The sequence below is a fragment of the Sinohyriopsis cumingii genome, chromosome 1 (assembly GCF_028554795.1).
Source record: "Sinohyriopsis cumingii isolate HCF-2022 chromosome 1, ASM2855479v2, whole genome shotgun sequence".
Lineage (NCBI taxonomy): Eukaryota > Metazoa > Mollusca > Bivalvia > Unionida > Unionidae > Sinohyriopsis > Sinohyriopsis cumingii.
The window spans coordinates 163,063,902-163,090,377 of record NC_142961.1 but is presented as its reverse complement, the minus strand read 5'-3'; the positions used below and the strand labels follow the sequence as shown (position 1 = coordinate 163,090,377).

Sequence of the window (26,476 nt, the reverse complement as noted above, 5' to 3'; positions counted from 1 at the left end):
GTGGCCCCTTGTTTTCATTTGTACCTTAGTCAATGTTCTTTGTTAATTCAGTCCTGATTTAGGTCAAAGAAAGTTCTTTAGAGTCAATGTTAGCACCAAAAAAAAATCACTTTGTTTCATTTTTTAAAAATGCTGCTTGAGCAATAAAAGAATCATGCTTACATATTGTGAACTTACAATGACCTCAGGATCTTCCTTGGAGTCCATAAATTAAAAATTCTATTCATATGGCACTGGGAAAACGAACTGCTCTGGTGGCCTAAATGGTTAGAGCATTTGCCTCAGATGTGGGAGGTCACAGGTTCGAACCCTAGCTGAGTCATACCAAAGACTTATAAAAATGGTACTAGCAGCTGCCTCACTTGGCTCTCAGCATTAAGAGGTTAGTGTTAGGACTTGTCAGCCTGATGTCAGGATAATTTGACTGAGTGGGGCATGATGCTAAATTATCAGGGGCATGATGCCCCAGTGCTAGATATCACTATAAACTGCCAAACTGCAGATATCATAGCAGTATGACTGAAAAATTATTAAAGCTATATTTAAAGTCTAAATCACTATATCAGTATGCTGATGAGAAAGGTTACTTATGACACTATTAACAGACCACCGTCAGGCCTACATTACTGATAGATATAAGCCTTAGTAGCATATCAGCCATATGTATCGCCTATACTCACTTAGAAGTCAAGTTCAACTGCAAACTGTACAGGCCCAGATCTGCTGTTGCATAATGTGTTGGCAGATCTGGGTCTATCCAATGTGCTAGGAGTAACCAGTAGAACAAACAACACAGACCTGATCTGTAGTCACATTATGCAATGTCAGATCAGGGTCTATCATTTGCAGTGGACTCAACTTACAGGTGAATAGATATAGTACTTGCAGTCTACATGTACTTCTGTTTAATGGAGATGAATCTCAAATGGCTAACTAACTTTCATTATTGTTGGTACATCATGCAAGCAAACAGTTTGAAAATGGCAACTGCTTTCAGGCTTGTGACTAAATAGGCTCAATTGGAAATCTCCGCTAAGAAATCATTAGATATGTTCAAGACATGCATATCTAATAAGCAACTGTTTGATGAAGCAGAACTTGAGATCAAACAAAATATTAACTAGGACACACTAAGGCAAATGACACAGCTTGCCAGGGTGGGTATCAAACCCATGACCCTTGGATTACATGTCCAATGCTCTACCAGCTGGGCTTCTTTAGCTATATTCAGAAGAAAGCTACTTGCTTATTTTAAATTTTTAAATGCAGGTCTATGGCATGATGATCACATTATCACATTAAATTGGAGTCAGGTTATGATGAAGGAGTTCTCTATACACAAAACTGTTTCAGAATAACATATCGGTCAACTTTTCAGAAGCCAAATAGGGATGTTGAATATAAAAAATTGGGAGATTGGGACCTAGAATCGTGAGGTTTTTCACTGCATTTTTGAGCCTCATTTTCACTAAATATTGATCGATCTTACAGTCCAATGCATGTGAAATTCTCAAAGGATGTGCTTTTTCTCCTTGTGATGTGCCTGCCTTATTTTCCACCAAGATGTGCCCTTCTTTCATATTCTGGTCAGCTGTGGCAAAACTGCCCAATAGCTAAAGGTTAGTCTTAAGTAAGAAAGCAAGAAAGCCAGTGTGACTAATTAACAGTTAATCCTAATCATTGCAATTATCTTGTGAAAAGGACTGACCCTCCGACATAATTCAAAGAAACCATCTTCTACAGTCATGTAAGCACCAGCAATTGATTGACTAATAAACGATGCCCTATTTGTAAATACACAGTCTCAAGCTACCATACATGTGACATCTATTTTTCCCATGTTTTATATCTGACCTTATTTCCTTTTTCTCAACTTGAAAGGCATTTAACATTGTTTACTAAATAACATATTTATTCCTAATTAGATTTTTCAATGCATGTAAGCTGCATGGTAAGTTTCTTCATTCCTTCTTTTAATTAAATGATGGTAATTAATGTTTATATATATATATGGTACAATAATGCCAGGTGTTCCTCGTGTAAGTTTCTTTGGTGGGAATGGAGATGCTACAGCATTCACAGTGATCATTCTTGGGATTGAAATTGTTAACAATTTTATTGTTGCAGTTTATATTTTGTTGTGGTTTATTTTCTGATTCTGGTATTGTTGTGAGGTTTAAAAAATCCTAAACTGATGCGATTAATGCTTAAACTTAACATTCTATTTAATGAAGAAAAAATTCTTTGTAATGTGATAATAATTATTTCATCACAACAATATTCAGGTGGTGATAAAATTGAATGTGGCTTCAGTGATTTGCATAAGATATATGTATTCATGTATGATTTTTTTTAGGAAAAATTAAAATTGACAGACATAATGTAATAATCCATAGTTCTCTGCAAAACTTGGGAAATATTATGAATCAGGAGGTAGGCGTGGAACAACCCCAAATATTGGGAGTCATTTTCTCCCAGTTTGAGAGCTGCCAGGTATGGTATAAAATAGTGGAATTGTCTATCAATTATGTTTTAATGAAATAGTACTCTATAAACATAACTGTGCAGTATTGAATCCTTGAATTGTCTAACAATATATTGTTTAAGATAGATGTAAAATGCAGGATTTTATAACTTTTATACAAAATACATGAATTCAGATATGTGAATAACATATTCATACAACAATAATCTGTTTTTAATACACAGAGTATCATGCTTCTGGCATTACATATTTGAGGTATAGATGCATTCCTTCTTTTTCCAATTTCTGGAAAACCATTGCCTATCACAAGTTTCAACAAATAAAAAATATCAAAGACTGATAAATTAAAAGACTATTTTGTCCATACCAGTGATTTGTTTAACATAGGTTGTCCTGACAATATTGCCCTGGAAGAGACAAGCTGAATATTTCCCAGCCATTTGTCACTGTTTGGTGCATTTCACTTGAAGTGACAATTATAACAAACATATTACCAGTACATGTATAAAATTACAGCACCAACAATTCGCTTACCCAATTTTTCTTCATCTGTGAGAATTACAGCATAAAATGTGTTACAATTAAAAATGTTTTCAACAAATTTTTGCAATAACAAAACTTACCTACAACAACAGAAATGCACATCCACATTCAAATACATGACTATTATAATCAAATGCTATATATGTTACTGTACGACTCATACAACCCTGGAGAATTTTTTTCAAGAACCTTTCAAGGAGTTTTCAAAGATTTCTACAAGTTTTCAAGGAATTTTTTTCTTATAGAAATTGAACTTTATCTGTTACTATACTCATATATAAACAGACACAACAGTTGTAGAAAAACAATTAACAATGTAACAACTAAGGAATGCTGCTCTACCCTTGTTATGTGTCTTTTGATTCACCCAGTTCTATCCCATTTTCTTTATTCATTTATTACATTTGGAAACTACAGTCTTTTTTTTAATAATTAATTTAAAGAGTTATACAAATTTTATTCAAGTTTTTAGCCAAACTCAAAGACTTTTAAAGAAACAAAACATGTTTGAAATTCAAAAGTTTTCAAATTAAACTCTTTCTTCAAGGTTGTACAAACCATGTCATGTTAAAAGCAAACCACATTTGAAGAATCTGGACTGGCACAATGATTAGTATACACTATATGTTGTACTTAAAATTTCAAGCAAACTGAAATTATGTGATGGTAGATCTGCAGACTATGCTATCAGCAATTGAACAAGTCATGTATACAGGTATATGCAGTAGCAATGAAAAGGGAAAATATCTATATGAAACATACTGGTCAAGATATTTATGTTGAAACCATACTTTCATAAAATGAAGTGACCATAGTATTTAGCATATACCATTATACAACTTACTGTGAATTCATTAATTTTCATGAGCATCAAATTTCATGATTTTCAGAGAAGTTATATTTTTCTCTATGCTTAAATTGATGGAATAGAGAAAGGGTCATACTATTTGTGAATAGAGAATGGGTCATACTGTTTGTGAATAGAGAAGGGGTCATACTGTTTGTGAATAGAGAAGGGGACATACTGTTTCTGAATAGAGAAGGGGACATACTGTTTGTCCAGAAGGATAATGTTCATTGAGTATTCATGGAATGATTTTCAAATGATGTATTTTGTGAGCATTCAACTATACAAATCAAACTTTACCTCTGATCCATGAATTAGCTCTACAATATTTAACATTCTTGATGAGATTTTTACAACCAACAATGATGTTTATACTGTCTTAATAGGTTTAAATCCATCAAAAGCAATGCAGCCCTGACTTGCTGCATCCTAAATTCCCGCAAAAAAATTGCAGCCAGTTCAATATCCACTATGCTGCTTATTCGGTATTTCAGTGCAAACTTCAGTGTTTCCAGATAGATGGAACTAGCAAACATAGTGCCTGTGCATACGAAAGGCTCTAAAACCATTGTGTCAAACTATCCTCTATATCTTTACCATGTAGTTTATCAAAAGTTTTTGATAAGTGAGTGTATAAATACAGAAACAATTACATTGTTCAACATGATATAATTTCAAATAATCAGTCAGATTTTTCACTGGGTGATTCAACAATACATCGGTGAACAGACATTTACAATACAATTTGTTCTGCGCTAAACCAAGTTTTTCTCTGCACTGGTGATAGAATATCTAAGATCATGCATGCTAGGCTGAGAACGAATTGTAGTAACTTAAATTATGATTTATATATGAATCATGCATTTAGCAATAAATATTGCTACTGCAGCAAAATTGAGAATGCAAAACACTTTCTTCTAGACTGTTCCAAATATTCAAATCTTATAGATCAAATCCTATACACACTCCCTTTTGCTCCTACGATTGAAACATTATTATTTGGCAACCGTGTGTTAACTGTAGAAAACAACACACAAATACTTTTCGCTGTGCAAACTTACATTAGAATGACTAAGAGATTTCATTAATTGACTGAACTCGCAACCTTTTGAATCACAGTTAATTAGTTTTTATTCATTATTATGCTTTGTATGTAAGTGTATGACAGTTAATTAGTTTTTATTCATTATTATGCTTTGTAAGTAAGTGTATGACAGTTAATTAGTTTTTATTCATTATTATGCTTTGTATGTAAGTGTATGACAGTTAATTAGTTTTTATTCATTATTATGCTTTGTATGTAAGTGTATATATATTTTCTGTAAAATCATTGTACCAGCATCAAGATCTTTGATGTTATATTTTCTTTCATGTTACTAATAAGCTTATGCTTTCAATGAATCCCCAAAAGCATATGCTTGTAATTGCATTTGACAAAGTTTCTCAAATAAATACAGTTTAAACTAAATTCCTGGAATAGGGAAGAAGTCCTACTGTTTGCCCAGCAGGACAATTGTTTGCAGAGTATTCAAATTTATGACAGCCAAAAATGAATGAAAACTGCATGAAAAATAACAAATTCACAGACTATTCCAAATCTCTATGCTACAGCATGACTATAAACAGACTATTCCAAATTTCTATGCTACAGCATGACTATAAACAGACTATTCCAAATTTCTATGCTACAGCATGACTATAAACAGACTATTCCAAATCTCTATGCTACAGCATGACTATAAGCTGGCCAAGTTTGCTTCATCTACTTGTTACAAACTAAATGCAACAGCTAACAATGCTTATGTGTATAATGACATTATATCTTTTAGAAATTTATGTCTACAGTTGAGATAGTGCCAAAACAGAGTCAATCAAATGGAACTGGCATATATAGAGACAGATGTTGTGTTACTTGACAGTCTCTTGAGAAACTGAGATGGAAGCTAATACTGCAAGATTGAAGGTAAACAGTCAAATAATGTCTAGGAAGTCTATGATTGATTACTGATTAACCTATCTTTTATTCAAGATTCATGTTTTCACCAAGCTTTAACAATGATTATCTGTCTGATTCAGCACCTATATTCATTTAATTCTCAGTTATCTCTCTAGCATCCTAGACTGTATTTACTCAATTATACCAAGATCTACTACTCTATTGTTGTACAAAAAATTATGCCATTAAACATCAATTTATTACAACTACATTTTGCTGTCACAGTTATTTCTGGCACATCTTTACGATTTTATCCACATCTGCATCAGATGAAAACAGTTACAATTACAAACTTTTACAAAACCTTTGTATCAAGCACTTGGACTGGTGAAAACTGCATCATGCAAAACAGAAAACCAGATGTTGTTAGATCACAGCACCAGAAAGGAACTACTGATGTATTAATACATGCGTCATGTGTACTTTGACAATATATCTACATTTTGAAAATATACTTGTTATTTCTTAAAATTAATTTTTTTTCTTTTATAACTATTTGTAATTATAAGCATTGAACTTCATTTATAGGTTAATGAAGTCATGAAACTTGAAAATTAATTACACCCTATGTATGAATGGCCCTTGCTTCATTATGGCTGTTCATACAGTGTGTCAATCATTTTTCAAGCTTTATGGCTTCATGAATGCTATAAAATATGAAATTCAGTTCTTATGTGTTACTGTTATTTTGGGTTTAACATCATTTCTCAGCATAAGATAGGCTATACATGGCAGCCAGCATAATTGGTAACAGGGTCACCCCAGTCAACTATTAATACCATGAAATACTTGCTTATAAGACGAGTCCAACTGCAAACCGCACAGTCCTAGATCTGCCATTGCATAATGTGTCAGCAGATTTGGATCTGTGCAGTTATTAAGAGTAATCAGCAGAACAAACTACATAGACTCTGAGCTGCATGTGCATTTTGCTACGGAAGATCAGGATCTTTGATGTTTGCAGTTTAACTCGACTTATAAGCAAGTGTGATGGTAACTGTTTTCATGTATATTATTTATCAGGTAATACTATTCATGTAATTATTGTGCATTGCAAACTTGAGATATTTCTCTGAGTACTAAAGATAAAAGAAATTTAAAACTCTTTATTGACAGATGGTGACAAGATATGATCAAATAATAGAAGAAAAAGAGATAAAGATAAGTCTGCAGATTGAAATGGAGATCATGAGGGAGATTACCTTATTAAGTACTGTATATACTTGCTTGTAAGTTGAGTCCAATAGCAAACTGCACAGATCCAGATCTACCACAGCAAAATGTGAAAAGTGAAAGTAGATCTGGGTCAATGCAGTTTCTTAGGAGTAATTGGCACAGCGAACAAAACAGATGCCCATCTTCCAGCACAGTATGCAACAGCAGATCAGGGTATATAGGTTTTTCACTTGGACTCGGCTTAAAGGTGAGTATATACAATATTGCAAATTCATTTTCATGGAATAGTGTTTTGAGGTTCTGCCAAAATAACCATTTTTAAATTTGTAGATACGCTTCTGAAAGGGGGTCCGACTGACTTCACATGTTAATCATTGACTGCTGACTGCGCCTTAAAATTGGTGGTTTGTAACAACCTTAAAATCAATGAAAATGAATAGTAACCCACAATGACAAATTCATATTTCATGCATAGTGGAACCCTGGACCTCTAACAAAACACTTTATGGGATCAGTGGCATCAGTTTGAACAGAATTCTATTGAAAAAAAGATTCAATATACTACACAAACATCTGAATTTAAAATCTGGACTTTCTTCCATCAAAATCTATACTAAATCCAATGTTATTACTATCATATTTCACTGTTGCATAGAACCTGCTTTACTTGTGGAGAAATAATATGGGAGGAATAAAATAATAAGCATACAAAGGGTATGGGTATTAAATGACCATATTATATTTTTTCTTTTTGTTTGACTGAGATCCACAAATGAAGTAATGTAAATCCACCTGTGGACAAATAAGTTGTAACAACCAACCTGATGTATCACCACCACCCTTTATTCCTTGTTGTTTCTGTAGAAGCTGCATCAATTTAGCATTCTCCTCCTTCAACTCTCTGATGAGACGTTCAGTTGGGCTCTCATTGACCACTGCCTTGTTCTGGATTTTCTTGGCTCTGTGTAAGCATACAAATTCACTGTGATATTTTCTTTCTAAAACTCTCGCAATATACAATACAAGTCTGAAATAGGTTCAGAATTAGATTGTTGAGCATTCTTTTTTTCTGTACCAATAGTATGACAATTTTTTGACTTTGCAAAGTGAAGGATTTCAACTTTTGGATGTAATAAGTCTTAAATGATAACCTGTGCAATTGGGATGGGTTTGTAATTATGTCAGATATAGATTTATTTACATATGCAAATGCAAAAGGGAAACCTAATCAAAGTGTGGAATTAATACAGTACCATCAATGAATAACATCAAACACTGATACTTTAAAAAAAAATAATAACCTAGCAAATTCTGCATTCACATGGATGCAGCAGTGTTCTGCTCAAAAATAGCATGGTCCCCATTGCATACGTGAACATAAATTTGATTTTACAAAAGCTTCAAATTTTATTTTTCATTTTTTGAGAGTTTGCAATTATTATTTGTATGAAACCTGAACTGTAATTTTGTCAGACTGCAAGTATAAAATTAATATATTTCAAATTAATAAGTTTATACTGTCCCTGAAAAAATATTTGCGAAATGAAAAACTAGAGATCTGAATAAAAATCAGTTATACTGGCATCAGGAAAATATAAAATATGTATTTCATTAAACATAACAATTTACTAAATTTCTAGGCATGAGCATTGTACCAATAAAAGCTTAATGTAAGGGACATAACTCTATCATGCCTGTGCCTAGCTTTGCAGACATGAATAAAAAACACCTACCTGTCAGCATATCGCAGTGTTGACAAGGTTTCATCATAGTTGATGTCTGCTGGACTAAGGGCTGCAATCTGAAATATTAACACAGTGAATTTCTTCACTCAGTAATTCTCATATCCTAAAAGTGTTAGTGTATTCAATCTGAAACTCCAACTAGTCTCACTATATCAATCATGTGATTCTACCAGCAACAGGACAAAGTACCATTTTAAAGGCCATCTGCCACACGTACCATTTTATAGCTGAAATCCACCAATTTTGAAAAATAAAAGATTTTGTACAAATTGATAAAAAAAAATGGAATTTTTACATATTCTATCCACATATTACAGTGGGAAATGGGTCCCCGAGTGGTCAAGTGGTCTAAAGCGCCCTCCGTTATGGATCACTGCCATCTCACCTCTGTCTACATGGGTTCAAGTCTATGTGGGTAGGTGAGAAAGCTTGCCAGTAGCTTCTCGTGGGTCGGTGGTTCTTTCCGGGTTCTTCCTCCACCATTAATACTGGCCGCTATGTACAGTCTATCGTGTGCTGAAAAGTGGCACCAAACCCTACAACAACAACAACAACAACAGTGGGAAACAGTCTACTGGGACCAGAAATGTTATACTGGTGCAATGATGTGTGGCTTAGACATGATTTAGAATGTTAACGGGTGTACAATACAAAATGTTAATTGACTGGTTATTACTGTAATCTAGAGAGTTTAAGGCAAAATGCAGAAGTTTTATGAGGTGCTATAAGTAATAAAGGGATCCAGGTTGGTCCATGACAACTATTCAATTCTTTGAATAAAAATCAGCGACATTTGGTGGAGGAGAGATAAATAATAGAGATCGACCAAAACATGATTTTGTCTGAAAAACTTGAGTTAGTATTTGGACTTTTTGTATTGTTTAATTGTCATTGCATTATTATTAGGAATATTTAATGGCAGCACATATATTTTGTTCATGTCGAAATCCCAAAACAAGTGGTAGAAGAAAAAAAAACACCAGCAAAGAAATATGAGATTTAAGACAACATATTAAGCCCAGCAAAGGAATTTTCTCCTTGGGGTGAGTGTGTATTGGAAAGCAGTCAGCAGCCTTAAAAATCCAGCCACAGGAAAACTTCTTTTAAATTCTTTGCAGGCTGAGTGTGATTTCTTTTATCACTGTCACTTCTAATAAGAAATATACACGGAGACACAAATTTGTATGCCTTATTCACAAATAACAGAACCCTTTCAAAACATGGTCATTTTTTTCTTCTTCTTAGTTTTCACTTCTTTATCTTTAGTTTATACCTTTTAATTATTCTGGAAAAATATTCTTTTCTGTCAAAAAACTTAAATAATTTTATATTGTTTTATGGCTTTATACTATTCTAGGTGCATCACTCTATTGGTCTGACATTATCATTTATTGGACTGTGTATGTAGGAGTAACTAAGTAAATATTAACATTTTGTCAGAAAAGCAGACAAAAGTATTAATATCCTTCAACAAAATACTCAAACTCATAAACAAATATTATGTTCAAACTTCACACCTATCCAAGACAGAATGATAATACAAGTGTGGTGGTCAGTCATTTTATGTGTGATCTTGAGAACAACACAAGTGTCAAAGGGAATTGAAATAGATCAGGGGTGCACAACCTTTTGGCCAAGGGCCAGATTGCATTTTCCTTGACCACTCGAAGGCTGCAAACACTAATTTCTTTAAAATAATTACTGTTCACCGGCTAGATTTCTGTGTTGTTTTAATTTGCTCTGAGGGCTGGACAGAACACAGGTGTGTGTGTGTGTGTGTGTGCACCCTGATATAGATAAAATGCTGACCTGGATTCTCTTCACACCTGTGCCAGCAGGTGAACAATGTTTATTATCCTAACAGCGATTGTTGATCAACAATAAATTACACAGGCTTGAACTAAAGAATGCCTTAGATAGGACCAAGATGAGTCTTTCATCCTGCTGGACTAGTCTGGAATTTCTGTATAAAAAGAACATTACATATTGCTATTGTGGCACTCAGTAACAACATGGTGTAATAATACATTCCTCTTATCTCTCAGTCTTTCCTACTTACCTTTTATTACTTTACAAAGATAATTTAAATTGAACAAGATCATATTTAGTTGTGTTTGTTTCAGATTTCTGTAAGTCTTCTGTGTTGATATCATGATCAGAAAATTAGCTTCAATTATAGAGACATGTACAATGTAGAAAATCAAAATTCAGTGAAACACTGTAATATTTTGTACAAGCAAATAATCAATGTTTTATTTTGTTTGTATATATGGTAGTTGATATTGCAGGTTTTCTAGTATTGTGGTAATTGAAGTTTTCTGTAATTTTTTGCATAGCATCACCATTCATCTGTTTTTCTTAAAAACACTGGATGACCATAAGCTACTAGTTTTGCATCACCAGTTTTATGTTGTGAAATGTCAGAATTGCTGGTAAATATGCTATTTTAAAATTGTGCCTATGAATTTTACTTTGAAGACATGGCTGTACCCCATGTTCTTAAATAAAATATATTTCTTCTTAAAATCGACATCACTGTAATGAACCAATTAATCAGCAACTGTTGAATGTAGTTCCCTGAAATATACCCAGATTATTTCCCTATGCAAATTTAGTTCCCTTGTATACTGTTACAACTAAAAAGTCTATACTTTCCTTACTTTTATTTGAATCTGGACTATCGAGCATGACCAAACAGCCAAACCATGACTTTACTTCTTGTTCTAAGCATAAAAACTATCCAAATCTGCTGTTACCAGAATACAGTTTCTAGGAGGTTCAACTTTACTGAATTTTTCCCCAAAACCATTTGCATTCTTAGCATATGAAAACTGTTACAAAATCAATGGGTATAAATAATAATCCATCCATTTGTCAATATGCTCAATATCACATGAACAGTCTAAACTGATGGGACAATCAGGCAGAACTTGGAATGGTACAATCCAGATTTCCACAGGTTTGTGAATTTTCAGAACACCTTGATCTTGATTAAGCTGAAATCAAGCAATTGAATTCCCTGTTGTCCTAAAACTAATTTCAAGTAAATTCTGTATCTTGATAAATTGGTTTTGAAAGAGGTTGACAATATTTCAAATCAATAGTTGCTTTCCTGCATCCACGACAATGATAATATTACAAAACATTTGTCACTTTGTATCCATAACACTGAAATCTTTGTTCGTGACAATGATAGGCATTTCCCTTATCTACCTTCTTTACTTTCAAAAAATTTGTCTGGGGTTACATTTTTGAATACCCTAATTCCTGATTTATTCCCCTGGTTTAATTTCTGAATAAAAAAGTCTGTATGCTTTTATTTCACGAATCCAATTCCATAATCGTACAGCACATTAGCAGCTGCTAAGAGGATTGTTAAACAGGCTGTTAAGAGGATTGTTAAACAGGCTGCTAAGAGGATTGTTAAATAGGCTGCTAAGAGGACTGGTTTCTGATCTGAATGCTCATTTTGTTTCTGTGTTGCCAAATACGTGAAATGAAAGTTTACCATAAATTCTTTTAAAATTCTTTAATATCCTCATCCAAAGCATGGATATTGTCTACATTATCTGATGTCAGTATAAAACTTGGATCTTTTGAAAGCAAACCATGCTCAGTGGAGATCAGAACATGACATATAGAATCTATGTTGGGGTTTGGACCAAGACAAGGAAATCCCAGTCAAGGGGTTACATTATTTGTCTCCCCATGAGGCTTGCTGAGGGGGGAGACATATAATGTAAACCCGCAACTGGGATTTTCTTGTCTCGGTCCAAACCCCAACGTAGATTTTTTTCTCACCCAATAATTTCCTTTAAAGTAGTAAAGAACTTCTCACGTGTGCAATATAGTTCACGCACAAATACAGACCTTAGCGGATAACCATGTGTTAAACTTTCAAGCTCAGATCAATGATTCTTTGAAAATTTATTTTTCTGTCTTGGAAATATGGCAAGTGCTGCCATGAAATTTGCTTATGGATTAATGTATTGATGGATAAATGATTCCTTCTGGCTGGTAAGTGCATCATTTGTCATTAAATATTGTAGGTATATTTTTGATTCAACTGGGTCACAATGGAGATGCTTAACAAAATTAGAATAAAGCATGTTTGACAGAACACATTTCTGGCTGTTACTAAGTTTTCTATAGTTGTTAAGAGAGTTGGGAGGCTATGAAGTGTATAGGTCTATAGTCTATATGCATGGATCAGTGTTTTCTGTCATAGTTCATTTCACACAGGATTGAGAATTTTATCCAATATGTAGCAGTCATTTTTCAGGTCAGCGTCATTAAATGTAGCTAACAGTATATAATTTGTTTCACACAAAGTATTTAAAACCAGTTACGTAGCTTTAGCTACATTTAATGATGCTGACCTTAAAATGTATTGATCTAGGCCTGCACACAGAATAAAACAGACCTTGCTGTGTTGAACAAACTAACATAATACCAAAAAGTTTGACAACGTATGCGTTTGTGTCTTTGTCATTCTCAAAATATTTTTGTATGGTGTGTTCTCAAAGATGGATTTACCTTAAGTTACTATGTTTTGTTATATATTTGTTGTTGTTGTTGTTGTTTGATTTTAGAACAACTACATCAGGCACAGCAGAAGACAAGGGTTTCTTTTATTTAAAATAGTTCTGAGTGTGTGGACACCTTGACTGAAATGACTGGTCTGAGAATACTAGACTGAGATACGAAAAGTAAGGTTAGCAAAACAGCTAGATTTCTTTGTTGCATGGGTGAGAAATTGGAAAGATTTACCACTTATGTTCTATGTCACGATTGCAAACTTGTAAAAAAGTGCTCCAATCCAGAGTGTAAGATAATGCAGTCTTGTCCACCCAGTACATCTAGTCAGTCCCTGTACAGAACTAGAAGTCTTCTAGTTAGGAATAAAATCAAAGTTTTTGGAGATAAATGAATTTAGCATGTCCAAGTTATTGCATTCATCAAATGAAAGTGTCAAAGAATAATTAACCAGCCATTAATTAGCAAATGCTTGTTGCCAAAGCATCCTTAAATTTTTAAAGTTCTGCAGACATGGTCTGTGTACCACTCTCTTGTCCCTCATTAATTCTGATGTTGACAATTAGCTTTCTGACATTTGTCTGTGGTTCAAACTTCTGGAGTAAGATGTGTTAAGTGATGTATCTTGGCATTCCCTGGGTGTCTTGCCAAATACGTGATAAATTTGAAGTGGCAAATACATGAAAAATTTGAAGTGCCAAATACGTGATAAATATGAAGTGCCAATTACGTGATAAATCAGAAGTGCCAATTACTGCCACCTTTTTACAGAATGTAGATAGTGACCAATCCTGTTTTCATTGCATGTTTATGTGCATCCTTTGCATAGAGTTGGTGCATGCTTGAATTCTAGTCCAGTGAAAGGTTGTGTGTTTGAATTCTAGTCCAGTGAAAGGTTGCATGCTTGAATTCTAGTCCAGTGAAAGGCTGCATGCTTCAATTTTAGTCCACTGAAAGGTTGCATGCTTGAATTCTATTCTAGTGAAAGGCTGCATGCTCGGTCAAAAGGTGCTCAATCAGCAATCAGGATTTGTAAGATGTTGTGAAGTTCTAAGTACTAGCAGTCAGTGCTGCAAAATAAGTAAATTAAGAAAGGTAACATCTATAGACAGACCAGCTTTGGATCAGCTTCTTTGCTTGTCCATCTGACCAAATTCTTAGAATCTTTTCTTTTACATAAATTAACAGATAAATAGATCAGATGATGGGAGGATTGATTACTGAGTTGATGAATGAAAAGAAAACAAATAGGAACACATGATTGGTAGGTAGACAGACAGACAGATAGATAGACCATTAGGTAGGCATGCAGATCATTAGCTAGATAGATAAATCATTAGGTAGGTAGACAGACAGATCATATGGTAGGTAAAGAGACAGAAAGATTTTTAGGTTGGTAGACAGACAAATAAAAATAATTAGGTAGTGTAGGTTGACAGATAAATCATCAGGTAGTTAGAAAGATACATCATTAAGTAGGTAGACAGACACATGATAAGGTAGCTAGACAGACAGATTGATAATTAGGTAGGTAGAAAGACAAATGATAAAGTTGGTAGAGAGATAGAAAGATAAGTAGATATATGATTAGGTAAGTAGAGAGATAGATCATTAGGTATGTAGACAGACTGATTGATCATTAGGTAGGTAGACAGACAGATGACAAAGTTGGTAGAGAGAAAGATAAGTAGATGTATGATTAGGTAAGTAGAGAGATAGATCATTAGGTATGCAGACAGAATGATCATTAGGTAGGTAGGTAGACTGATCATTAGGTAGGTAGACAGACAGATTGATAATTAGGTAGGTGGACAGAAAGATAGATCAGTATTAAATAGTTATTTACTAGTGATACTTAATAAATCTTGCATAAAATAAAACAATTCTTCACATTTTATACATTTTGTTACCTTTCTCTCTCATTTTAAATAAAAGAATTGTTGTAACTTTACTCGTTATCTTTTATACAGCTGAACTTTTAATTGGCACTATATGGCCAATTTTGTGTTGATATGCCATTAAACATCATACATAGATGCAGTATTCCCCCACAGTAGGGCCTCTTATTATAACACAGTTTCTGCTAAGTACAGTCATGGATCCAGTTACATTAAGCTGTAGGGAAATTATAGGATTTATGTACTTCATTATAAGGTAATCACACTATAAGGCAGTATACTCTATGGCTCCCACAGACTGCATTATAATGAGATATTAATTTACTTTTTGACCTGATAATGAACTCAATTTTGAAAAATGTACGATCAATAATGTCGAATAATATTCTTTGCTAGGGAGTTATGCTTTCACTATTGAATAATATAATACTTTATTTTCTGAAGGTAAAACACAATGCACATAAAGTCATGGAGAAATCTAGCAAATGAGAATGCAAGAATCAGAGGTACAAATATCAATGTCTTGTATGACCTTCAAAAAACAACATGATAATAAATGTACTGTAGTACTTGGAAACAAAATTTACAATATAATATCTGTACAAATATTACCTATTGGCACCTATCCTATTTGACATACCAATGAAGGTAAAATCCTTGGATAGGAGCAAAGATCAAAATAACAAGTACCATCTGAAACCATATATAATCCCAAGTATTAGGCAGATCTAGCCATAAACTTGTTTATATAAAAATATATATCACCATATGTGCCAGATACAGGAAGGTCAAATGTTGTCTTGTAATAGTTTTTTTGTGTAACTTTTGGCTCTGGCTTGAAATACTTGCTTCATTGTTCTTCAAATGATATTTCAATTGTATGACCATGTCCTGTGTATCTGGATACATTATTATTTGATGCCCCAGGTGGCTGAGTGGTCCAAAGTATTCACCTTTATCAATCATTGTCATTTCACCCCTGTCCATGTGGATTCAAGTGTGGGTATGTGAGAAATCTTGTCACTTGCTTCTAGTGGGTAAGTGGTTCTTACTGGAACTTTCCTGGGTTCTTCCTCCAATATTCTGGTCACTATGTATAGCCTATTGTTGTTGTTGTTCTTGTTGTAGGGTTTAATGACATTTTTCTGCACAAGATAGGCTATATATAGCAGCCAGTATAAATGGTGGAGGAAGAACCCGGGAAAACCCCAGAAAGAACCACCGACCCATGAGAAGCTACTGGCAAGCTTTCTCACATACCCACTCTGGCCGATCCAAGACTCGAACCCACACAGAAGAAGTGAGATGGCAGTGATCTGTAATGGTGAGCACTTTAGACCACTCGGCCACTTGGGAATCCTATGTATAGCCTATCTTGCACTGAAAAATGGGGCTAACTCAAAAGAATGACAACAACAACAACATTTGTTATCCACTGCATAACCTATTGTTTCACCAAGAGACTTCAGTAACATAGATATCATTGGTCTAGTTTGCCAATTTTTTTTATACTGGTCCAAACATGTTGATCCATTTGTCAGAGGGGAATGGGGAGAAGGGAGTGCAGTTAGAGGGATCTTGGTGAGAATACAGTGGTGGATCCAGGATGGGAGAAAGCTGAGACTATCTGTTAAGCCAGGGTTCTAACCCTTGCTGAGGTCAAAGGTTAAAGTCTCAATGGGAAGCCAGGACTTGTAACTGCAGGAAGGAAGGGTGTGCAATAGCTACATCCTTGAAGTCTGAAATGTACAATAGAGAAAAGCAGGAAGACATGCTTCTCTGTTGCAGATTTTTGTTTAAAATGTCAGTGAATCCTTGATGACACAGGATATTAGATATAAAATTTACATGTAAAGCAATGGGCCCGTCCTGAAGATGTGATAAAAATTGTTGAGTAGGCTTGTCAATGGATAAAGCTTTCTAAATCAAAATTTTGCCATAGTTTTTGGATAAACGGTTGAGAAGGGGTTTATTGTTAACAACAGGATTACCACCAGAGAAATATGATTTAAAAAAACTTTTGAAATGGATGATACTGAGGTTATTTCATATATTTTGGGTACCTTCTAGCATTTTGGTAGGCACTTAGTTTTCTTGGCATATTTCTGCAACTTTCTCACTGTGTTGACTTGAATATAATTTAAGACAGACTACTATAGTGCCCAGATAAGGTATAGGCTGACATTTTTTATTTATAACTTACACCTTTATTTGCTTGCTGGCTGTCAGCTTCAAGTAATAAACTAATTGGCTTGTGCTTAATTATTTACATGCGCTGGGAGTAATGCCTGGGCTTAACATTTTTCACATGGGTAAATAAACAGCCATACAAACTTGTCTATTATCAATAATCATTAAGTCAGGTAAATCACAACCAAAAGCATAGAAGCTTTTTAAAAAAGCTTTTCACTTATTGAAACATAATTCACTATTATGATTTTAGTCTTAAATCAATATCCAGTTTTACAGGAAAGAAAGCTTTGGTTGGTTTTGCTTGCTTTGGTGTTTCACTGCATGGCAATGCAAGTAGGCCATCAAGTGTCAAGTTGATTCAAGTTTAGTGCCTTGCCCAGGGACACACCACTGTAGTCAATCCATTATACTATCTTAACCTGGACACTATCCACTCAGACAGAGTGTATCCTGCCTCAATTAGTATCTTACAATATGCAGGTCTTAACATTACACAGAGAAATTATCTATTAATACCCTACACCCTGCCACGTATTTGTAAGATGATGTGAATTTTTTTTGTTGTTGTATATATTGTCACTGAAGCAGAAATGAATGACAGCTTGGTCAGTCTGAAACTTGTTTCCTTAGAAACGTAAAAAATATTAACATCAAAAATTATAATCAGAAGGCAATTTTAGGCCACTAGTTTGATATATGTATCAAGTTTCGGAAACATTTTTCTACTATTTTTTTCATTATGCTCTAAAGCAATCAAAATGGGCATATTTTAAACTTTTTTTTCCATTGTAATGTCAAAAATATTAAGATAAAACTATTCTTAAATGCAAAAGGCACCTCTAAGTCACTGTTTTGATACAACGACTACCAAATATACTCACTTACAATTGGAGTACAACTTCAAACAACAAAGACCCTGACCTGCCCTCACATAATGTGCTGACATATCAGGGTTTGTTCTACTGATTAATCCTAAACAAAACTGCATACATCCTGATCTGCTGGCATTGCAGGTCTGTGTCTGTGCAGTTTGCAGTTGGACTTGCCTTCTAAGCACATATACTTAGTAAGTCCCTTAAACATATTTCAAGAAGCCTTTTGTTTTGCTCAGCAAACTAAAGAATTCAGCCAATTTGCAGCTGGTTTCCATGGTAACATAAAAAAAATAAAAGTTGATAAATTCATTATAACATCAGGCACCTTCTATACAAGTTTAACATATATGCTGTGTTGCATACTATATATGAAACATCATTTGTATAATCACTAGTAACAATTAAATGTGCAATTTTGTAAATTGTTACCATGGCAATAAAAAAAATATTAAGTCTTGACCAAAGACACTTCAAGTAGAAGCTATTTACCCTTTGTTGGTTTTCTTGTCTAAGCCACTAACACATAAAACCATCGTCATAAAAGCCTTAAGTATTCATTATGTTTGTGATAGTGGATGGTGAGACTGAAAAGGCAATGTTTGGTCACTAATTTTATCAAGTGTACCATGGATTCATAAACTGAAATGTTTTGTATATTATGCACCTGAAAAGCAAGCATGATGTTTGGATGGATAAATTGATGGAATAATGGACAGTCTCATACATAAGTGAATGGAAATATGACAGACAATTTAATGAATGGGCAGACGGAATACACTTCCATATCCACTGCCAACTTCAGGCTAATAATAATTAAAACAAAACCTAGAGAATTAGTCTAAGAGTATAAAAAAACAATAAAAAAACTAGATAATTAGTCTGAGAGTATTAAAAAAAAAACTAGATAATTAGTCTGAGAGTATAAAAAAATACAAAAAAATAGATAATTAGTCTGAGAGTATTAAATAAACAAAAACAAAAACAAGATAATTAGTCTGAGAGTATAAAAAAAAACTAGATAATTAGTCTGAGAGTATAAAAAAAACTTAAACAAAAACTAGATAATTAGTCTGAGAGTATAAAAAAAACAAAAACAAAACAAAAACTGGATAATTAGTCTGAGAGTAAAAAAAACAAAACCAAAAACAAAAACATAACCAAAGAAACTAAAGATAACAAACAGTTTTCTTGATGTTGTGCTTTCAAATCATTTAAATTAGTAGAATGTCTCTTAACCTCAGCATTAATAACATATCTCAACCTAAAGAGCATGTTCAAGTAGGATCATCTCAATTTGTAAAGAGCCCATAAAAACACAGCATTCAGTATTCTACATTACAATAGTTTTGAGATGCTGCAACAGGAATGTTCCTGTAAGTAAGACAACACTGCATGATGGGAAAACAAATTTGGTTTTGGTTCATACTAAAATGGCAGTGTATATGAAAATAAGTCCAAAAGTGAGAAGAAAAAAAACTGATTCTCTTCTAGATGAAAAGATTCTCATGAGTTCAAGATTAGTCAGTTTCTATTCCTCAATGATAAGATTTTAAAACAGCTTGCTGTGTTTGGCATATTGGATTCTAAATTGACACCATTTTCATTTAGGACAACTAGATATCATAAGAAGTCTTATGTTGAAACCCCATGTCAATATGACTTTTGTTCAGTTGGAGTAGCATTATATTTTAGATGGCCATTTTGGTACCCATATTGGAGTTTAGATTAGCACCATAGCTGACAAGATGGGTTGGGGTGGCAACTGAGGATATATAAAAGAAAGTTTTTGTTTGAACAAGAACTAGAAGAGCCTCGGGTGTTTCTTACCCCGGAGCCCATGATCACTCTCCATTGCCCTGATTAGCACCATTTTCAATTACAACCAACTACACATCAAAATAATTTCTTTTAGAGTAAACACCATGCTGATATGACCATTCATTCAAAAGTAGTGATAACAAGATTGGATGTACTAGTGGCACTATTTTCATTTAGGACAAACCAAATATCACAAGAAGTCTTTTAGTAAAAACACCATGCTGATACAAACATCTATTTAGGAGAAGCAGCAATAACAAGAGTCTCAAGATGGCCATACTAGATGTGCTAGAGGCACCATTTTAATTCAGGACCAACTTTACACGATATAAAGTCTTTTGATGAAAACACCAATATGTCAATATGATTTTGATCTGGAAGAATAGCATTAACACAATTTTCAAGATGGCTGCTGTGGTAGCTATACTGGATCTCAGATCAGCAATATTTTCATTTAGGACCATCTAGACATCATAAGGAGTCTTTCAGTGAAGCCCCATATGACTATCTAGGAGTCTTTCAGTGAAGCCCCATATGACCATCTAGACATAAGGAGTCTTTCAGTGAAGCCCTATATGACCCTCTATTCAGGAGGAGTAGCCAGAACAAGATTTTCAGGATGGCTGCTGTGCTGGCCATATTGGATATCAGATATGCACCATTTTCATTTGGAACCGACTAGACATCATAAGGAGTCTTTTGGTGAAATTCTTATGTTCCATTCAAAAGGAGTAGTGATAACAAGATTTGTAAGCTAGGTGCCATGGCAACCATAATCACCAGGACCTCAGATTGACATCATTTTCATTTAGGAGAAACTAAAAGAAATCTTTCAGTGAAAAACCTTTGTTGATTTTACCATCCATTCAGGAGGAGTAGCAATAACAAGAATTTCAAGAAGACCATACTGCATGTCCAAGCAGCACCATTTTCATCTAGGACCAACCAGACCGTGGGATGAATGTATGTATAAAGTTTTATGGTAATCCTCCAAATAGTTCAGGAGGAGCAACAGTAACAGATTTGTGCAAATGAGTGGATGAATGACAGACGATCTCATAAGCTCTTCTGGTCTATAACCAGTAAATCTATAAAAAAATCCAACCTGAGACTGTTGATTAACTGAGAGACCATTCAGATCTGAAATTCCATGCCAACTAATTAACATAGCTAATTTAAATCTGCATTTTTCTCTCTGAAAAACAAAATTACTTTTATTTGCATAAATATATTTGTGCAAGTTGTGAACTATTTTTGCAGACTAGGTGAAAAGTACCTGAGTTACATATAAGGATGTTAAATTATGCCAATACCTGTTTATATAATGTCTAAATGACCCACTCAGCTGGACAAAATTTTGTCCTACTGTGCACCATATGTCTGTAAAGCTAAAAGGTTAAGACTGACCCCTTTCTGGGTGTTCATACTGAATAATTTTGATGCAGGAATGTACAGTGTTGTATATGGCCTTACCATGATGGTTCTGCTATTGCCTCCTAGGGCTGACTGAAGAAGTTTGGTAAGGACAGAGTCTCTGTAGGGAACTAACACCTTCTTCTTGCCCAGTGAAAGGTCTGCTAGAGCACTACAACAAAAATTATAATATTGCAAGGAAAAATGTCTCTTGGCTATGAAAATTTATAACTCTGAAAAAAAATGATTAAAGAAAATGGAAGCAAAATACAAATGTAGTAATGTCTTGGTGGGGGTGGGGGGTGGGGGTAATACAAATTTTCATTATGTAATACTCATCTGCTATTGCTGCATTGCTTTTCCATTTTGGGGACTCAAGTCCAGGCTAATTATCCACTCCTCCAATTAGTATCAGAGGGCCAGAAGAAAAAAAACATCATCTCTATCTAACTACTTAGTCACAGCCAACATGGAACACCTCTTTTCACCTTGACCTAGATTACAGGACACCATAATGTGGTAGGAAGAGGGAATTTTTGCAATAGTGGCAGGTAAGTATAACACTTCTACAATTAGCTTCCCTTCCTCAGAAAACTAAATTTTAATAGCAGTAATACATTACCTGCTATCAGTGAATTTACCAGTTATGAGGGAACCTGATGGTCTCAACAAATCTGGTTTATGAAACTACTGCATTTACCATTATGGTTGGAGTGTTCAATATTGTAAGCTGGCAAAAGTTTTTGTCAGTTGTTGTACTATCACTATTCTGCCCAAGACAAAAATTACTTTCTCTAAAATGCACCTAAAATAAAATGTAAAATAGAAAAAAAGTTATGTGACACCATCGGAACGAGTAGTCAAAGTTTCAGGAATATCTCACACATTTGGCAGCATATATCGACACTCTTCCACTAATTTATGTGTAATTAATATACTTAGAGTGATGTCTTTATCCTGGCAGAATGAAAATATGACACTAGCAAATGGATGCATTTTCAGGTTTCGTTGACATGCATTTGAATTTGGTGCAATGCAATGGTAGTCGAGGTATGCTGAAGTAGGTTTAAGTAGGTTCATGTGGCAGATATGTTTCCTGAATGAAGCGAAATGTTGCTTTACAGTTCCAATAAGCATAATATATTTTTTATTCATTTCAGTAAAGAATCATATTTCAACTTAACCCTATTTCTGCATTTCCAGTCAACTGAAATGCAGGCCAATGAAACTTGAAAACAAGTCCATTTCTTTTGTGAGAATTTGAATTTATTAGAGAAAAGACATTAGAGTAAGTAAAGTCTGACTAAAACATTATGACTTTACTTTGTAGAAAAGCACCATTTTTTTAGTTGCCAGTTGTGTGAGATATTCCTGAAAATTTTACTTTCGTTACGATGTTAGTCAACATCAAAACACACTACACAGCGCTGTTAGTTAGGCAGTAAGATCCTGATGCCCAAAACATAAATATAAGTGTCAAGGTCTTACATGTAGGACTACTTTTAGAAGTAGCTAAATAAAATCATAGGGCCCAAAGTAGGCTAAGGAACCTATCTTGATTGTCTCCAGCACAGATACAACTGAGATGGGGATCTTGACAGGTTTGGTTTTGTAGGGTTCAACATGGTGGCTAATACATTTTGGTGGAAGAAGAACCTAAGAAGACCCCTGGAAGAAATACTGACTCATGGGATGCTAATGGTAAGCTTTTTGGCATTGCCGTATTGGTCAGCCAAGATCTGAAAACATGCAGACAGAGACAAGTTGTTTATTATTTGTAAAGGCAAATACCTTAGACCACTAGGCCACTTGCAGACAGAAACAAGTTGTTTATTATTTGTAAAGGCAAATACCTTAGATGACTAGGCCACTTGCAATCCCAGAATCTTGATAAGAAATGTAGCTATTGAAGGTAGCTCATTTTTAGTCTGAAATCAAGATTGGCAAAGAAAGAAGCCAAATCATTACTACAGTGAACCATAAACAATCCTTTTCCATTGACAAGGTACAAAGATGATACTAAGAAGAGCTGAAATGAAAGGCTGATAAAGAAAGCTTAATGCAAAGGTTCATAAGGGGGTGTGACAACACCCAAAAAACACAAAAGATTCCAAGCAGGCACTAGCGAGTGAGAGCTGAAGTTCAAAATATCATAAAACAGAAAGCTGAATACATGTATCTGACCCAACAATAGAATTCCTAGAGAACTTAAGAGTATTTTAAAGGGCTGTCCCATAGCCCTTAATAGTGGACACTGAGCATTATCATTTTTAAAAAAAGGAGAAATCTGCAACTAGGCTCAAGGAGGGCACAGCTTGAATCAATGTATTTCCTATTCTAGTAATCATAGAAGATTCTCCACTTTACATCATAAATCCTGGAAACAAATTGTCTTCTAGTCTGGAATATGCAGTTTGCTCAAAAACTGGTCCTGGAAAACTGATCATTTAAGATAAGCTAGATATGAAGGTGGAGAATCTGCGGGCTGTTGTGGAGGAGAGACCTCCTGTACTGCAACAGCAGGTCCCTCCTCTGTGTTAATCTCCCAACAGGTCAAGTAGAACAATGAACCATGACAACTGGGTCCACAGAGGGGATGCCAGGATGAGCCGAGCAGTGGAGATTCTGACTTGGTGGAGCACTCGTAGAATTATTTTGAAAGGTGGGAAAGCATACATAAACAGATGATCCTACCTTAGACTAAAGGCATCCCCCAAGCCCTCTGATCTGTTACTGGAGATACATTAAAGGTGACTTTACTGTTCAGTCTTGAAGGGGACAAGTTCACAAAGGGTATCCCCCACATCTGGAAAACTGGCTCTGCTACCAACTGGTGCAGAGACCATTTTTTAAGGACCATATGACCCCCTTTGTACAGACTGTCCACCAGGATATTCCTCTTGGCCAGAATATGGCAGACTCTGAAAGTGAGGTTCCAGACATCCATACAATGGAGAGGAACATAACACCTCCCTGATACTTTAGATATGCTACTGCTGCTGTGTTGTTTGAGGTGGTCATAATGCAACAATGCTTTATGAGCTTGACACACCCTTGTAAGGCTTGAAACACTGTCCACATTTTAAAGTTGTTCATATGATGGGTCACTTCCTCCCAGGATTAAAATCTCTGAAGAACTACCCTCTCTTGATCCAAATGAGCACCCCATCCCAAATATGATGCATCAGTGTACAGCAAGGACTGTAGTTCAGGAGTGTAAATTGGGACTCTGATCAGAAACCAGTGTGATGCAAAAAAGTTGGTAACCAACCTTTAAAGTGGAATGGACCCAAACATCATCCATCATGGCTGACCAAACTACTGAAAAAGGGATGAATATGTTCCTACAATGGAAGGAGGAAGACAGACGGTGGTGAAAATTGAATTCAAAGGGGATCTGAGCTATTAGCAGGTCTTTGTGCTGTTCCCAGTTTACTAGATGCAGGAACTGGAGAAGGCACAAGTCATGTCTCCCTAAGAGAATCAAGTCTGCAGATGAGTTCAGAGCTTCCACAAGAGTTAGGTAAAGGCAAGCCACTAATATGGTCTTGACCAGAAGGGCCACTATGAGGGAGAGTTAGAAACATTCTGTCTTGAGGAACATGAACCCTAAGCTGATTAGCAAAACCCATTCCCACATATGCAAAGTCCTGAGAAGGGATGAGATCCAACTTCTCAAGATTTGGGATCAGACTGAGATTGGTCACCATAGACCAATGGTGGGACAAGTCCTTCAGAAGAGAATCTCCAAGGCTGTTGATTGTTCATTAACCAGTCATTTAAGTAATAGAGGGGAATCCAAACAACCTCAAATGAGCTGCAATTACCCCAAGTACATTATTAAATGGTCTTAGGGTGGAGGAGATGCAGAAGAGTAGACCTCTCCTGGTTGAAACAAAACCCAAGGTATTTCCTTTATGGAGGGAAGATGAGGATTGAAGGTATGCATCTTGAAGCTCAACAGAGACTGCCCAGTTGCAGGGCATTCGGGAATTCCTGGCCAAGATGGTAATCCTCATCTTAATGCATTCTTCTCAAAGAAAATTATTTAAGGTAGAAAGGTCAATTATGAGTAGAAACTTTCTGCTTTCTTTTTTGACACCAGAAATATCCAGGAATATAAAGCTAGAGTCTAGTCATTTTCCACCCACTAGACTGTGCCCTTCTGCAAAAAAATGTGTCCCTCTTCCCTTGACTGAGCCCATCTGGATAGGTGTAAAAAGATGAGGGTCCTTGAAAGGGGAGATTGTGCATGGAAACAAAGATGAAGTCAACCTTTAAAGTGGAAAGGACCTAAACATCATCCATGATGCCTGACCAAACTCCTGAAAAAGGGATGAATACATTCCTACAGTGATGCTGGGAAAAAGAAGACACTGTAAAAGAGCAACTCCCTCTCTACTAAGGGAAGGGGAGCAGTATGCAGACCTTCACCACTGGGCTCTCCAACCACCTTGTCTAGATTCTGACTGACAAGAAGTAACTTTGAACTGAGGCTGTTTCTGAGACTGCTGAGTATGTACCTGCTTGAAGAACTTGGAAGACAGTCTAATGGGGCAGTCAGGGTGGGGGTGCTTCCTGGCCTATCTTGAAGGACCCTGATTTGTTGCCAGGAACCTGTGTTGTTGGTCTGTCAAAACCTATAATGCCACTAATGGAATTAGGCCTCCAAAGAGCATATCTACCTCAAAAAGTGCAAACAATAAAAGGTTCAGCAAGACTTTCAACATCAATAAGGTGGAATCCTTTTAGAGGTGAAGAAGCCCTGCAGTGTGTCACTGCCAAGTACAACACATGACATGACAAGAGCAGTACACAACCTGACATGAAAGCAAGGGAGGGACACCAAGGGTGCCAGGTTGGTGAAGGAAGACTCACTTCCTGGAAAGTGGGATCCCTACATTCCATAGAGACTAAAAGGTGACATGGGAGGGGATGCCTATCCAATCCC

General features: G+C 35.2%; 1 protein-coding gene across 7 annotated transcripts in view; it reads right to left on the bottom strand.

Annotated features, from left to right (window-relative positions):
* Positions 1-26,476, bottom strand: part of LOC149808284 (kinesin-like protein KIF28) — a 203,922-nt gene that overhangs the window by 84,912 nt on the left and 92,534 nt on the right. For all 7 annotated transcript variants that reach the window (XM_089975594.1, XM_089975606.1, XM_089975633.1 and 4 more), the window contains 3 exons: positions 21,586-21,697; positions 8,781-8,848; positions 7,869-8,008 (listed from right to left, as the gene is read on the bottom strand). In XM_089975594.1, the coding sequence (XP_089831720.1) occupies positions 7,869-8,008; positions 8,781-8,848; positions 21,586-21,697 (320 nt within the window). The remainder of the gene's footprint in view (positions 1-7,868; positions 8,009-8,780; positions 8,849-21,585; positions 21,698-26,476) is intronic.